Source organism: Sesamum indicum, linkage group LG4 (genome assembly GCF_026168435.1).
Source record: "Sesamum indicum cultivar Baizhima isolate 11 linkage group LG4, ASM2616843v1, whole genome shotgun sequence".
NCBI classification, from domain to species: domain Eukaryota; kingdom Viridiplantae; phylum Streptophyta; class Magnoliopsida; order Lamiales; family Pedaliaceae; genus Sesamum; species Sesamum indicum.
This window is the reverse complement of record NC_142660.1, coordinates 13583982-13598966: the sequence shown is the minus strand read 5'-3', so window position 1 is coordinate 13598966 and position 14985 is coordinate 13583982. Positions and strand designations below refer to the sequence as shown.

The 14985-nt window shown below is 31.1% G+C and overlaps 1 protein-coding gene and 1 long non-coding RNA gene across 2 annotated transcripts; one reads left to right on the top strand and one right to left on the bottom strand.

The window, feature by feature from the left end:
* Positions 1-3318: 3318 nt before the first annotated feature.
* LOC105160576 (protein EXORDIUM-like 3) lies at positions 3319-4615 on the bottom strand. Its single transcript, XM_011078015.3, has one exon. It carries the CDS (start codon positions 4498-4500, stop codon positions 3460-3462), a length of 1041 nt encoding a protein of 346 aa, XP_011076317.1. The 5' UTR covers positions 4501-4615; the 3' UTR covers positions 3319-3459.
* Positions 4616-13020: 8405 nt separating this feature from the next.
* Positions 13021-14547, top strand: LOC110011855 (uncharacterized). The gene is made up of 2 exons (XR_016065113.1): positions 13021-13758; positions 13974-14547. It is a non-coding gene; the product is annotated as an uncharacterized LOC110011855 (long non-coding RNA).
* Positions 14548-14985: the final 438 nt, after the last annotated feature.

Here is a 14985-nt window from a genome sequence, read left to right as displayed (position 1 = left end):
AAATTAAAATGGACAATACCTTATATAATATAACATCAATTGAATAATAAGTCAGGAAAGAAAAAGCAAAAGAAACATATTAACTTGCTTCTTTGATTGAGCACATAAAGAAGTGTTGCCCGGGAGTCAAACAACATATCTTTAGGCGGTGGCACTGCTTTTTCCGCCAATGTTGACTCCCTCCCCAAATATTTGCTTATTATACATACGATACGATGATTGCTAGACGTATTTTTATACTTTGTGCTCGTACACGAGCTCCCTTGCTTTTAGTGGAAGCATTCATTTCTCCACTCAAAATAAAACAAATACAACATCTACAGTTCTCACTCTCTGCAATGCATGTCTAAACACGACAAATAGTCTGATCGAGAAAGTCGTGCTCTCAATAAATGTGTGTGCGGCTGTTTCATTTACTTTTGATGTATAGTTAAATTGCACTTTTTGAAAAACGTAATTAAGCCAACTAGGCTTTACACAACGGCAAACAAGTAGGAGATGGTGGATTCGAGCTCAACAGACGTTAATGTATGGTGTTAGCGATGAAGACGTGAGTCTGCAATGTGTTATCAAGATTTATAGTACTATTTGTCGTGTGATTGGTGTACAATTCAAAAAAAATAATCAATAACATAATAAGTACACTTGCTCTGTAATTGATTTAATCTAACCAAACCTGATTAGACTAAGAAACCCCAATGACTTAATTCATGATTAATGCAATATTTCTCAATTGATTATAGAAATTACGATACAATCTCTTTTACAGATCTGATAATATTGCACCAAATTAAATAGATGAATGGTTTACACATTCTATTTTCTATAATTAAAAGATACGCATCATTTGTACGTACTCCACAACACACAAAATATTGAATATAGCATGTTATGAAAATATTAATTATACATACTCCATAATACACAAAATACTGAATATAATATAATTATGAGATATTGATACATCAGATAAGCGAGTACTAAGCTTTAACATAGTACAATTAGGTGGAGGGTTTAATGTTTCTGAGTATTGTACATGTCATGAAAAGTAATAATAATAATATTATTGAAGACATTTAAATCTTCAACAACCCAAGTCAAAGATACGATGAATTAAGGGACCATATGCTAAGGATACTTGCATCTCAACCCTTCTTCACCACCAACTTAAAAAAAAAAAAAAACATAAATTAAAAACGTACTCACAGACTGCATAATTTAGCGTGCCACTTTACCCAAAGCAACTTTAAAAATTTGGGGCCTTTTTTTCCCTTTCTTCAAGAAATTCATTACTTTTAAAGTTGGGTTAATTTCTCACTCTTTTTTATATTTTTAAAAATATAATATTACATTTTTTAAAATTATATTTACACCTTTTTTTTAAAAAATTCATCATTTACATCTGATCCTCTTTTGTTGGATTTTGAATGAAAAATACTGACGTTCGTAAAATTATATAAATTTATATTTTACCCATTATTTAACAGTCTCACGTCAATTTTATTAAATAAAAGATAAAATTAAAAATTTATGTAACTTTTTCAATATTTTTCGTCCAAACCCCAACGAATGAGAGACAAGTGTAAACGTATCAACATATGAAAAAGAGTTTCACGTACTGAATTTCATTTAAAAGGAATAGAGTATTTATTTAATTTTTTTTGTAAAGATATTAAATTTTTGTAATAAAAATAAAACAAAAAAAAAAAAGAAAAGGCAATGCAGAATTAGGTGGAAGAGCTCAAATCCCAAAATGGGTGCGACCCGAAAAACAGTAGAAAAGGCGCCATTGGGATGTGCTATAATACTGAGCAGTGTGGGGCAAGGGACGATTGATTTGACGTGTCTCTAAAACTGAGCGTTGATGCTCATCCCATCATTTGATTGGGGGTAAAAGTTTCTCAACTTGGACATCAATCACCGTCTGTGTACTGTAATTGCCATACATGCTGTAAGATTAATTATACATCATTATATCTGTTATTTTTAATATTTATTTTTATTTAATAAATAAATCAAAGTTTTTTTTTATTAATAAAAAAAGATTTGAAGGAAAATTCAAATTCACTTTGGATTGGTTTAAACTAATTTATTGTAAATTAAACAAACGTCTTTGCTCAACTCCATAAGATTTATATATAATTATATCAAATTCATGGAAAGACGATACAATTATCCTTAATACAAAAACTTCCTATTACTTACACTAATATATCTATATATGTAAAATTCAATTCTCACTCATAAATATTGATTTGTCATTATAATAATAAGAAGAAGAAGAAAATTTTAAAATACCATTATACGGCTAAATATGTATAATAGTATAATTATTTAATTTTTCCAAAAGATCCACATCATATTTTAACACCAATCACTATAATATTTATCACTTACTCAACTTAATTTTTATTTTAAAAACATCCGTCGTGTCGTGTCTATATGTATGTATACAAGTATTACGTGCCACAATAATCTCAAGTCCAAAGACATTTTTATATATTTTATTGAAACTTTAAAATAATTTGTTAAAATATATGAAGAGAAATGGTTTCTAAGCACCAAGGCTCATATCCTCTCCAGGGTACAAGTACCACATGCTTCGCTTTCACATAATTAACACCTTTCTTCATCAGACATACCAAAATATCCTCCCATCATATAATATAAATCAAATAATAATGGCTTATATTTGAATTGATAAATTTAAAATCATGAATTTTCAAATTCTTATAATAAATTCAGTAAATTTCAAACCACTCATCTCTACATTAAATTACATTTTATTAAATATTAATATATTTCAAATTATTCTAATATAAAATAGTTTAAAATTTTTTATTCAAACCTAAATCCATCAATCACAATACAAATCTTAGTATGTATGTGGCACAATCCAACCCTGTCAATCTTGCATGCTCTTTTGTGAACTTGTGTTTAGAATAGTGGACATGAAAAATAGGAATTTAAAAATCTCTAATAATAACTTTTTTAAATAATTTTACATAGTAAAATATTTTAAATTGTCCATCATTTCTTTTAAATTACATTTTGTAAAATATTAATATTTTCAATTTCCTAATATTAAATTATTTGAAATCATTTCTCCCCCACACTCAATTCTTTATTACACCATTTTCAATATTTTAAATTACACAAAATTCCAAAATATCAGCCAAAAAAATTCTCCAATCACCCAAATTTGAAAAATAAAATTTGCACTAAATTTATATCCAGAAAAGAATAATATGAAAAGACTATTTTGTCCTGTATTTTCACCACGTAATCATATTTATAAACAAAATTTGGAACTCGATAAGCATTAATTACTTAACTAATTATCCATTAACAATAGAAAACACATAAATTAACAACAAATTTCTTTAAACCCAAAAAATAAAAGAAAAAGAAAGAAATCGGATACCAAAAATAAAAGAAAAATAGTAAACCCTTAATTTACTAATCAAGTGCATTAGGGCCAGTGCAGTAATTAACCATATGGTTCCAGACCCACTGGACTAAGAACCTCCGTCGGATCCCGTTCATGTTGTACGTGGCACCATCCTTGTCGTTCAGCATCTGCCCGGTGTACGAACCACCTCCACCTGTTCCGTAAATGCCCTCGCATAAATCAGCTATTTCCACGGGGAAAACCGGGTCCTGACCCGCATACCAAGCGTTCACCAATGGGTTAGTTGCGAGCTCAGCTATCTCATGAGCTATCACGCTAATCATGGCGTCCACCCCAACGTCGCCGTTTGGAGATTTCACGGCCTTGAGACCCGGGATGTAATTGGGTACGGCGAACGGGTAGGCGCACACGCCTGGGCACAGCTTTGCGGAATTACCCACCCAGGCGTAAGGTAGCGTGTACCCGACAATGGAAGGGAATGTGAAGTAATGGAAGCCACACACATTGTTGCAGAAATCCTGCACGTACACGTCGTCCGACGTGAGCAAGAGGTAAACCCCGCTCTTGGGGTTGACCGGAAGCGGCCGGGTCGAGGCGGACACCGCAGATTTTATCACCGATTGTACGGAGAGGCGCGTGAGCGACTTTCCGTGAGAGTAGAACCGATCATTTTTCTCCTCGCCGATGTGGACGGTTCCTGAGATGTTAGCGCCGGTTTGATCGGTGTAGAGCCGGACAGTTTTCCACCATCCGGCTACCGACGGCGGCTTGGTGTCCGGGGCGGAGATGGAGCCGATGAATTCACGAATAATCCGCTTCTGGGAGCTCCGCCACTTGCCGTACCATATGGGGTATACGGTAATGTTGGCGGTGAGTACCGGCCCCATATGATATTTCAAACTAACAAACTCCGATGAACCCTCGTACTTTTTAGACCCACCGAAGAGAAAATCATTGGAGTTAGGCTGAGCATTGGGCCATGGTCGCCAGCAAACAACGGGGCCACTGAAGAAAAAAAGGAGGACGATAAAGAAGAGAGGCGCGAGAGCAAGCGCCGCCGTTAGGGGGTGTGCCGGAGGCATCATCATAGCTGAGTGAGAAGCGGCTAGATGCGAGAGTGGGGCGAAAGGGTGTGTTTATATATAGTGAGAAATTCACCTCTAGGAACAAGAATTTCGAACTTCGGGGTGGGGAGGGGGTGGGGAGCATTCGTAATGGAGGCCAGATGGATTCTTAAAAGTGTAGGTGGAAGAGTGGGACCAGAGGGTGGGGGAATCAATGGTTATTGATCGCGAAGGTGATGTGCCGTGTCTGATGCAAGTCCGGCCCGAACTTTTACTTCCGGTTTTTGTAAAAAAGGGTTTTTGGCGGGAAAAAAAGGGGATGGGGTAGCGGGGGATATTTTGGTAATTTGGAGCAGCACGTCTTTCAATCTTTTCCTGGGTGGGGCAGGGTGGTGTCTATCTTTTGAGCCCCAAAGAATAACCCACTGTTCCTATGCGCCAACACTTGTCACTGTTCATTTGTCCATGTCCTTTGCAAATTCTAAATATATTAATATTATTACAAAATTGAAATTCTTTATATACTAAAAAATATTTTAATATATGTAAAGCATATTAAATAAAATAGGGAGGTATTCTTCGATAATAATGTCTTCATTATTTCAAGATAATTATTTTTTTATATTGATTGTGTTAGCATTGGCATATGAAAAATTGAAATGTTCAAAATATATTTTATAATATGGATAATAACATTGTTTTCCCCTCAAGTTTGGTGTAATTATATGTAAATCTTTTGTAGTTAGAAAATTTGTGTTTAGTATTTTTTATGTTCGCTTTCATCTAACAAATAAATTCATTCGTTACTCAAAATTGCTAATATCAGCAAATAAAATGTTAAATAAATAATCATATTTATCTCCGATTGACTTATTGCAGGTTAAATAAATTTCTTTACCAAACTACCTTTATACATTTGCGTGCGCTAATGCATGTAAGGAGGTTTGTCTTCACACTTATAATGGTGGTTTGATTAAAAAAAAAGATTTATTTGAATATAATAAATTAGTAATAAGTCAATAAGGAGAAAATATAAATTTTCATTCAACTTATTTACTAATATCAACAAATCTGAAAAAATTTAACCAACAAAGAAATATATTTGTTAAACGAAAATAAACGTAAGAAAAAATATAAATAATTCTTCAAATCATAAAAAGAGTTACGTCTAATTACACCTATAAGAGAAAATACTATAATTTTCCCTTTTTAACAAGAGTAAAATATAAAAATTGCAATAGTTACAAATGTCTGAAAATTGGAAAATGAGAAACTTACCTGACTATTTATAAAGTGGTAGAGTAGATGCCGATGTTTACTGTCATTTGAAGATGTAAAGAAAAAGAAAGAGAGAGGGAGAGACATTTATGTTTTCATTATGAAATTACAGTTATGGGCATTTCGGGTACATTTAATCGAATCCATATTTTTTAAATAAATTTTTGAGAAGCATTAAATTATTTATTGAATTTTGAACTACTTTCTGGGCAGAGGGTACCAAGAATTGCCTAGAAAAATAAATTAGATATGGGAAAATCCATTTTTCCTATTCAAGGAAATAAATTCTCATTGGATGTAATATTTCAAAGACATTAAACAATAAATTTATTTGAACATTTTTCAACATTGCTCAAATTAATTCACTTAATTGGAAGAAATGCTAAAAATATGGTATAATTATATTTACAGCATAAAAGAACGCTAAAAAACTCGTACATTTCTCACTGTGAAGTTACTCTACTACCCCTTTGTTGTAATTTCTATGTTTGGTTCGGCAATTGAAACTTATTTGAGCTTTGATGGAGTTTTTCTTCGAAAAACTTTGAGCACCTCTAACGTCTATTCATACTCGAAACTTATCAACAAAAAAAAGAAATCTGACGAATACAATGTCTTTTGCATAATTTAAAAATACATTAGGATTTAATGAACATTTAGGTGACAACTACCTTTTCATAATCAACAAAAATCAACCTTTACAAAATTACAAGTACATCATTGGAGGGATGTCGATATAATTAAATGGGCCGGAGGGGTCATTAATAGAGAGAAGACTTATAATTACCATTATAATTTTAAAAATTACACTAATAATTTTGCAGAAGATATCAAATGTTTGTGTAGTTAGATTTAAATTTAAGGAACATAAATGTAATTACCCTAACAAAAATCAATAAACAAAGAGTTGGTGCAATAATTCTCCGAGTTATGGGAGAAAATATGTAAACAGACTATGAACAAACGGAAAACTCGCAATTAGCAAATTACTAGTAATAATATGGTGCGGGTATGGGCCATAAAGAAAGTGTAGCGATGTGGGTAAGGGATATGGATGAAATTTTTGTTAATTGGGAGGGGTAGATTGGGAATTCCGTTGGAATGTTGTAGCTTCGGGTTTAGAGACGGAATTTCAGTTAAGTTGGAAAACGGGTTGCAACGGATTGGGTGTTTTACCAAAATTATTAAGTAGGATGGACCTTAAATCCAGCCAACACCACCACTGATTCTTGATCTTTACCTAATGCTTCGAGTTAAAGTTTTATGAACAAGTTTAAAATTATGGATTTCAGTTCCAACATATGTACCAGTATTTTGTGTTACTTAATTCTTGTTTATATTTTTTCTTTTTATTATATTAGTACTTTAGTTGTTATTGAAAGATTTACTCAACACTATTAATTATAAAAAGGAAAGGTCGCATAGCAGTATTGCAGCTCTATATTTCTTAGTATTTGTCTAACATAATCAAATATGATATTTTAGCTTCCTGTCCGTATGTGGAATTATAGTGTTCACATTTTATAATTCTCTATCCTTGTAAAAAATCGTTAAAATTAGCGCTTTTATTAGTAAGCTGCAAATAAACTAGCGAATCTAAGATAGTTAGAGAATGTCACGAAATATTTAATATTTTTTTTATGAAAGAGAATATAAAGTTCTAAATAAGATTTTTGAGCTTATAAGCCCTTTTAAAAGACGTAAGTAGTTCCAAGCTTACTGTCAAGATCCCTACAGAAGTTTTCTAAAATACTAGCTATTGTGGCATGCTATTCCCGTGTGCATATAACAAATATTTTTTCATGTGTTTAAAATATATTATAAATAAGAGCAAAATATGCAAATCAATACATTACATTAAAAAAGAAAAGAAAAGAAAACTACCTTGTTAATTAGTGTATAATTTGGAAAGTGAAATGAGTTAGCTATCTTATTAATTGAAGGGCATTTTTAACTTTACAAAAGATTGGTGCGATTTGTAAGTGTAGAGCCCATTTCCTTTTTATATCAGTATAGATGATCAGACATCTTATAAACTCTAAAAGTATTCTATAATTTTTTTTAAAAATAAAATTAGTCAAACACCCTTTTTATTAGACATTAAGAATACAACTAATTCTTGAACTGATCATAAGTTGTCAAAAACCTTGTAATTCTATTCATGTAGAAATTAGTTAGTAACTGCCTGAATGTAGGTAAGGTTTGAAAAATATTGTTCTCGCAACAGCTTCTTCCACCAATCATTCCTCCTCAAAGTACTAACACTCTTTAATACTCCACCTTCCAATAATAAAACAGACACAAATTATGAGCCTTCACATACCAATTTCTTGCAACTCCTTAATTGAGATACCCCACTACTCCACCCACACTCTTTTAATCTCTTCTTACCATTCACTACAATAAACATCATCTCTTTCACTCCAAACAATTAATTCAAAATTGTATGGTTGGTGAAAATTATTCCTCACTCAAATTAACTCATTACCTCAATAGAATTCATGTATTGCCCAAAAAAGACCATGAATTTGGTGCTCAATTTATGGCTATGGGGTTAGGCAGAAGAAATGAAAAAAGAAAAGATCCCCTTATAAAATTAAGGGATAATTACGCTGCCCTTCTCTGAGGTTGAGTGTAGTTACACGTAAATTTCTTATTATTTGATAAATTACATCTAGTATGCCCTACATTTATCTCTATATAACACATAGATCCTTCCCCTACTTAAAATTTATCAAATTTGCTTATATTAGCAGAAAAAATTAAATGAAAATCAATATTTAATCCCGATTAACTTATTACTGACCTATTGCAGGTTAAACAAATCTCTCCTGATCAAATTATTCTTATATATTTTCACACGCTAATGTTTGTGAGAAGGTATATTTTCACCCTTATAAGGGTATTTTATTCAGAAAAGATTTTTTTGACTTACAACAAGTGAGTGATAAGTTAATCGAGGTAAAAATAGATTTCCATTCAATTATTTTTGCTAATATCAATAAATTTATTAAATTTTGACTAACAAATGAATCTATTTATTAGATACAAATAACTTTAGTGATACTAGATGTAATTTTTTCAAATTACAAAATAGTGTACATGTAAAACGAAATCTCAAGGAAGAGCAGCGTAGTTATCACTAGAACTAATTATATATAGTATCATCAAAATAATATTATGGTGACCTTCTTAAGTTGTGTCGCTGTGGTAGAGTAGTTAAAATCGAATATTATCATATTTATAATGTGAATTTGAATCTTGGTCAAAGTATTTGGTGAAGTCAAACGTACGTCTTGATGTATTGATTTCTACACGTTTAATTATTTATTTTTAGCCTAGTCAGAATCCTTCAAAGAGGAAGAAAATAAATGGGTAGTTACAATTCTATGTGACAAGTTTAAAGGGGTGTTAATCCTTAATTTTTTCATTTTGTCTTTAAAAAAATATATTAAAAAAAATAAAGGTCCAAGACATTATAGAAGCTAATAATTTGAAAGATAGGGACAACTCCTGACAAAATAGGTATAAAAGTTTACCTAAACATAGTAGGGGCCTCTACTCTAACAATAATCCCAAAGGACATTCCACTTTTTCTTATCATCACTTTTTAAATCATTCAATCCTTTTGTAAGATGTTTCAAATTATTTAAAACAAAAAAATCATTTCTTAATGTTATAATATTTAAATCTTCAATAAAACTTTAAACGATTTTGTCATTTATATCTTTAAATAAAAGAATTTCGATTTTTTTATTCTTACTAATATACTCTATTTTATTATTTTGAATTCTGTATTTAAAAGTATGAGCTTTTTGTAAGTTTAATAGTAAAATTGGTTTTCTTTACATTTATCATTAAATAAAATTACTCAAAATAAGTCAATTTTAAATAGAAAATATAAAAAATAAAAATATCAAACTTTTTTTTTAAAAAAAGAAGATCAAATAACGTAAAAGTACTCCATAATGTTTTAAAAATTCAGCTAAAAACTCCTTGTATTTTAGAAATAAGCTAAAAATCTCATTTTTTTTTCTAATGTATATTAAGTATTATTTTAATCATCGTTGACTCTTTTTTAAATAATAAAAATTATAGAATTTAATTAGTTCATCTCAATTGTTAAATATTAAATTTGTAAAAAAGATTCACGACCTTAATTCAACAAATTTTGAATTATTCTACACTGAAAGCCCCCAAACCGATCAAAACGACAATGACTACATACTGAAATCAACCCAACTTCGCTCTATGTAATTATAAAAATAAAATTATTATTTAAAAAAAATAAAACAAAAAAGGAGTTTAACCAAAAAAAAAAAAAAAAAAGGGGTCAGAGGAAGAAAATGGAGTAACTTTGAGAGGACATGACATATGATAGTATGGTAATCACGGAGTGAATGGCGCTGACCTTTTAATTGTGTTTCATTTCATAAGAGTCTCGGCAGATGGTCCCACAGCAACAGCTGATCAGGATAGCGATGTGTGGCCACCATTCCGGGCCCCCTTTACAATCCCAATTTTCCCATGACATAAATCATAAGTTGTCCCTTCTTTATTTATTTTTTTTTTTTTAATTTTTCTACACTCACGAACTCAATACACACGTATTCAAGATTTGAACACGAAATTCTTCATAAAAAAGTTTTGTATTCGAATTATTGTCGTCTCGTTGTGATAATTTGGACTTGGCTCGATCTGCTATGGATTTAGGTATTAGGCAATGTATTTGCAGCATGCAATGAGATTGTTATTCGATAGGTATTGTATGTTAGGATTTATTACATTCTATAATCTTATTATGATAATATTAGTTGCTATGGAAAGTGATTGGTCGAGCTGATAAAATACGCAATCTTCGACTTCGAAAAGATATTTTTTCAGATAAGTGCATCTAAATGATATGGCATATAACGCGATCAGTTTCTATGATGCAACGTATTGTTTATTTGAACTTTTTTTAATTTTGAAAGTAACACATTAGTAAGGAGAATGAATAATGTTTATAAGTTGTACATGTTTCTCATATTGACTCGTTATGAGTTTATAAGGCGAAATCAAAATTAGGAGGGTGCGGGGCTAAGCTTATTTGAACATCTTATAAGATGTTGAAACTTATAAAATGTTAAAGTGTTTGTTATAATAAATTTTTCATACTGTAACAATAGTCGAAAAAGCCATCACTCTATTAAAATTAAAATCCTCAAAATAAATATTTTTGCTTTGAGGAAAAAAACATAAATTATATGAAGTTTAAAAATGAATACTAACAAAATTAATAAAATTACGTGTGGGTCGTTATCTATTGGCTGTTAAGATTAAAAAGCTTATAAGATCTTTTAAAAAAATTGAGTGAAGTTAATTATATTCTTTAATAAAACTTTATACGATTAGAAATATTATATTTAAGAATCCCACGAGCACTTAAAAAAATAAAGAAAAAATCAAATAATTTTCAAGGACTTATATACGGCTCAAAGCATTTAATAAACTCAACCATGTTATCAAGTACATTAGCTACTCTTATCCAACCTATATTAGCTTATAGGAGCTCTCGTATTTGAACAAGTGTATATGTTTGCACTATGATATTTAATTTTTTTTTTATGTCAATTTATCATTTTAATTTTTTGAAATTTGCACTTTGTCATATGTGACTATTTTTTTACTGATTTTTTTTTTGGGAAAAACATCACATCTTATGCATATGTGAAAAATATGACATCACATAAAACTTAAATATCACATGTGCAGTTATAGTTATAAATGACAAAGTGTAACGTTTCGTAAAGTTGAGACGATAAGTTGACATAAAAAAAAAATTAATGCTAAAACGTAAAAGCAATCATAGTTCGAATGGTAAAATATAATTAATTTTAAAATATATATCATTTTAACGATAGATAAAATAAACGATTATTTTAAGTGGTCACAAATAAGTAAAAAAAGGGGGGTGCTTCAGCAGAAATGATATTGGTAGTGATGAATGATGGAAGAGGATTTCCAATAGGACAAACAGCCGAAAGTGACCGCAATCATACCTCAAATTTCACAGAATTAAGGGTGTTTTTTTGACATGATTGATACCCAATTCTACACAGAAATATAATAATTGTACCCTATACTTTCATTATTCAATATATTTATTATAAAATATTATATCATAATTTTTAAATTCATATTACATTTCCAATTTTATCATTAATTATATCATTTTCGAAAACGTATTAATAATATAATTTGTGCAAGTCTTCAACATTGATATGTGGTGACAAATTTACAGTTAGAATTTAATAACAACACAAATAATTTCAGGAGTATTTGATAATTTTTTAAATAATAAGAAAAGTATTCGTAATTATGTCAAATTTCAGAAAAATTCGTTCTAATTTATCATAATTTATAATAAACACTTTTGATAGTAAAGCTACTGGATTTATTCCATGCCCAACTCATTTGGTCTTTCTTATCTTAATCTAACACCGGTCCTACCATACTTGATGTGTATGCAAAATATGATAGAAATTTACTTAATAATTATATGAGATTAATCAGATATAATATAATTTTTGGTAATGTACGTGGAATTGTGATCTTGTTTTGAAATTAAATAAATAAATATGGTAGTTATCATTAATTTAATGAGATGTATTTACAAAATATATTATGTAATTAAGGGAGATATAAAGTAGAATAGAATGGAGAGGAGACAGAACTAAACAAACATTAGAGAATGGGCAAAAAATAAGAAAAAAAATCACCATGTTATTTATTTTGTTCGATAGAATTAATTTAGTTCATACGCATACAGCACACCAAAGTAGTTACTCTATCCATTGATTTTAATAATAGAGATAATTACATTCACACCCCTTAATCTATAATCTGTTTATATAAATTATCATGCTTTTTGAATAATTACATGCACTTATAGAGTTGTCAGCATCATTTACACAAACTAACTCTATTTTTTGAAAAATTATACATATAGTTCCTGAAAACGTCAACATCTTTACACACATTATTTATATTTTTGGATATTTGGAATAATTTCTATAATTATAGAAAAAATATAAATTATTTATGTAAAACAGACTGTAGGTCAGAGTGTGTGAATATAATGATTTTTTTTATAATATAAATTAATAGAAAAAGAATATAGAATTCACAAGCCCAAGCCCAATTACAAGCATTCTTATCAAGTCCAGCCCAAATACTATAAAGGTCCATTCATAACAAAATGGAAGTTTCGCCTTCTTAGTTTGACTCACTCAGGCGCAGGCGCGGGTTCGAGCGGGTGAACTACTGCACAATTCTCGGGACGCCAATCGGCCTGGCCCGACCCGTTCTTCCCATACGCTACTGGCATGAGTTTGCATGTCGCGAACGTGGTTGAGGTTACGGTACCCATACCCCCTTTGGCCTTTAGAGCATTCTGTGCTGTAAATTTTTCCTGTTAAATTTGCACTTTTTGAAATGGATTTCCTGTGAATTCGACTTTCTTGTTTCATGTTCTCTTTCTGTCTGCATATCTCTTCTGATAGTGTATTGCTTTGCTACTGAAATTCATTATGAAATTTGGGATCTTGTTAGTTGTTATGGTTATTCTCCTTTCTTGCAATTTTGGGTTGATTTAACCATTCCCCTGAAAACTGAGGCAACATTTTCGATGCCTGTATTGAGAAAATGAATTGAACCAACGAGTAATAAGATAGCTTGAATACCTAAAGAATATGTTGAGACAGGCTTCAAGCTTCTATAGTGGCTATGTAATTATGGGTGTGTAAGTGTAACGTTTACCATGTCATGTAGAAGTTCATTTCAAATGATTTAGCCTATATTTCAAACTTTGCCTACTCATTTTCTGTTGAAATTCTTTCTGTCAGCTGTATTGGAAGATCATTGTGTTTTAACTAATTTGAGTATTGCATACTCTTCTTCGGATAGGAGCACTGGATTTTTCATATTCAGACTTAAGCATAACGACACGAACAAAATTTTGTGGTATGTTTTGTTCATAATTTATGTTTTAGCAACTCGTAGTATCTCTGATGATTTTCCAGCTCAAAGTATGCTCCTAAAGAGTTAATTTCAATGTTTGCGTGGTCTATGTTTTCCTCGTTTCTTTTGCTAATGTGTGCCTGTGAGACTGGTGATATACTGAGCATAAATTCTCAGTGGAAGCAAGAGTTTCATTCTTTACTTAATGACGTCAACAGCGACCAAGCTTTCAGCAGCATTGCCAACTACAAGATTCTAAGTCTTGTGGCACATGATGGATGTAATAAGTTCGATTCTCTGTCAAAGTCAATATAGAACTGAACGTTCTGTTGAAAGCAATGACAACGAAGAAACCCTGTATAGGATCTCTTAGTCATCTTGAAGAGTTTGATCAGTAACTCTAAGAAAACTATTCCTGCTTCTTAGTATGAGCTCCAAGTTTTGTCTTCATTGAGTTCACGATGTGACTGGACAGCATTTGATATTTGTTATGTTGGAGTAAATGCAGCCAAGGGAAAATGCTTCTTGCCTCACTTGGATGCTCATTTGGGTCTACACGGTAGCCCTTCGTTGCTGATCCACAGAATGGCACAAATTGACCGATCCTTGTAATGGTTCTTTCTTTGATGTCATGTATATTTCCTGGGATTAGGTTTACGTGAACATACTGAATCAAGTCCCACTTGGAGACGATCTTTTAGCATAACGTAGAATTTACACAAACTAGTAATCAATGTAAAGTTCTGTAACGTTCTTGAGAGCTAATCTTCGAGCATATTTTAGAATTCAGAACTCTTCCAATTATATGCACATGCTCTTTGTCGCGTTACCTGCTTATTATCCGCCTCCTTTTGAGGAACGGTTGAGTTGCTTGTAAAAAGTTGCCGAGCAGGGCATTGAAAACATCAATCTTAAGTCGGATTTTGGCAATTAGATTACACTAAGGAAAAATCTCGTCTGTCTGTGGTTTGCTGCACGAGGAAAGGTGATTACATTTATTGGTATGGCTACTGAAGCAGATCTTTCCCTCCTTTGCTCAACCTTTTACTTTGCATGAACATTAGCACAAAAGAATATCTCATTCCATTTTCAGCCGCATATAAGCACATGAAGAGGTCATTTCCTGTTTTGCTTCTGTCCAGAAAAGTGAAAAGGGTGCAAAGAACACCTACTATTAGCCATTTCTTGAAGATAGCTAACCTGAAAAATCAACTAATTTTGCTCCTTTTG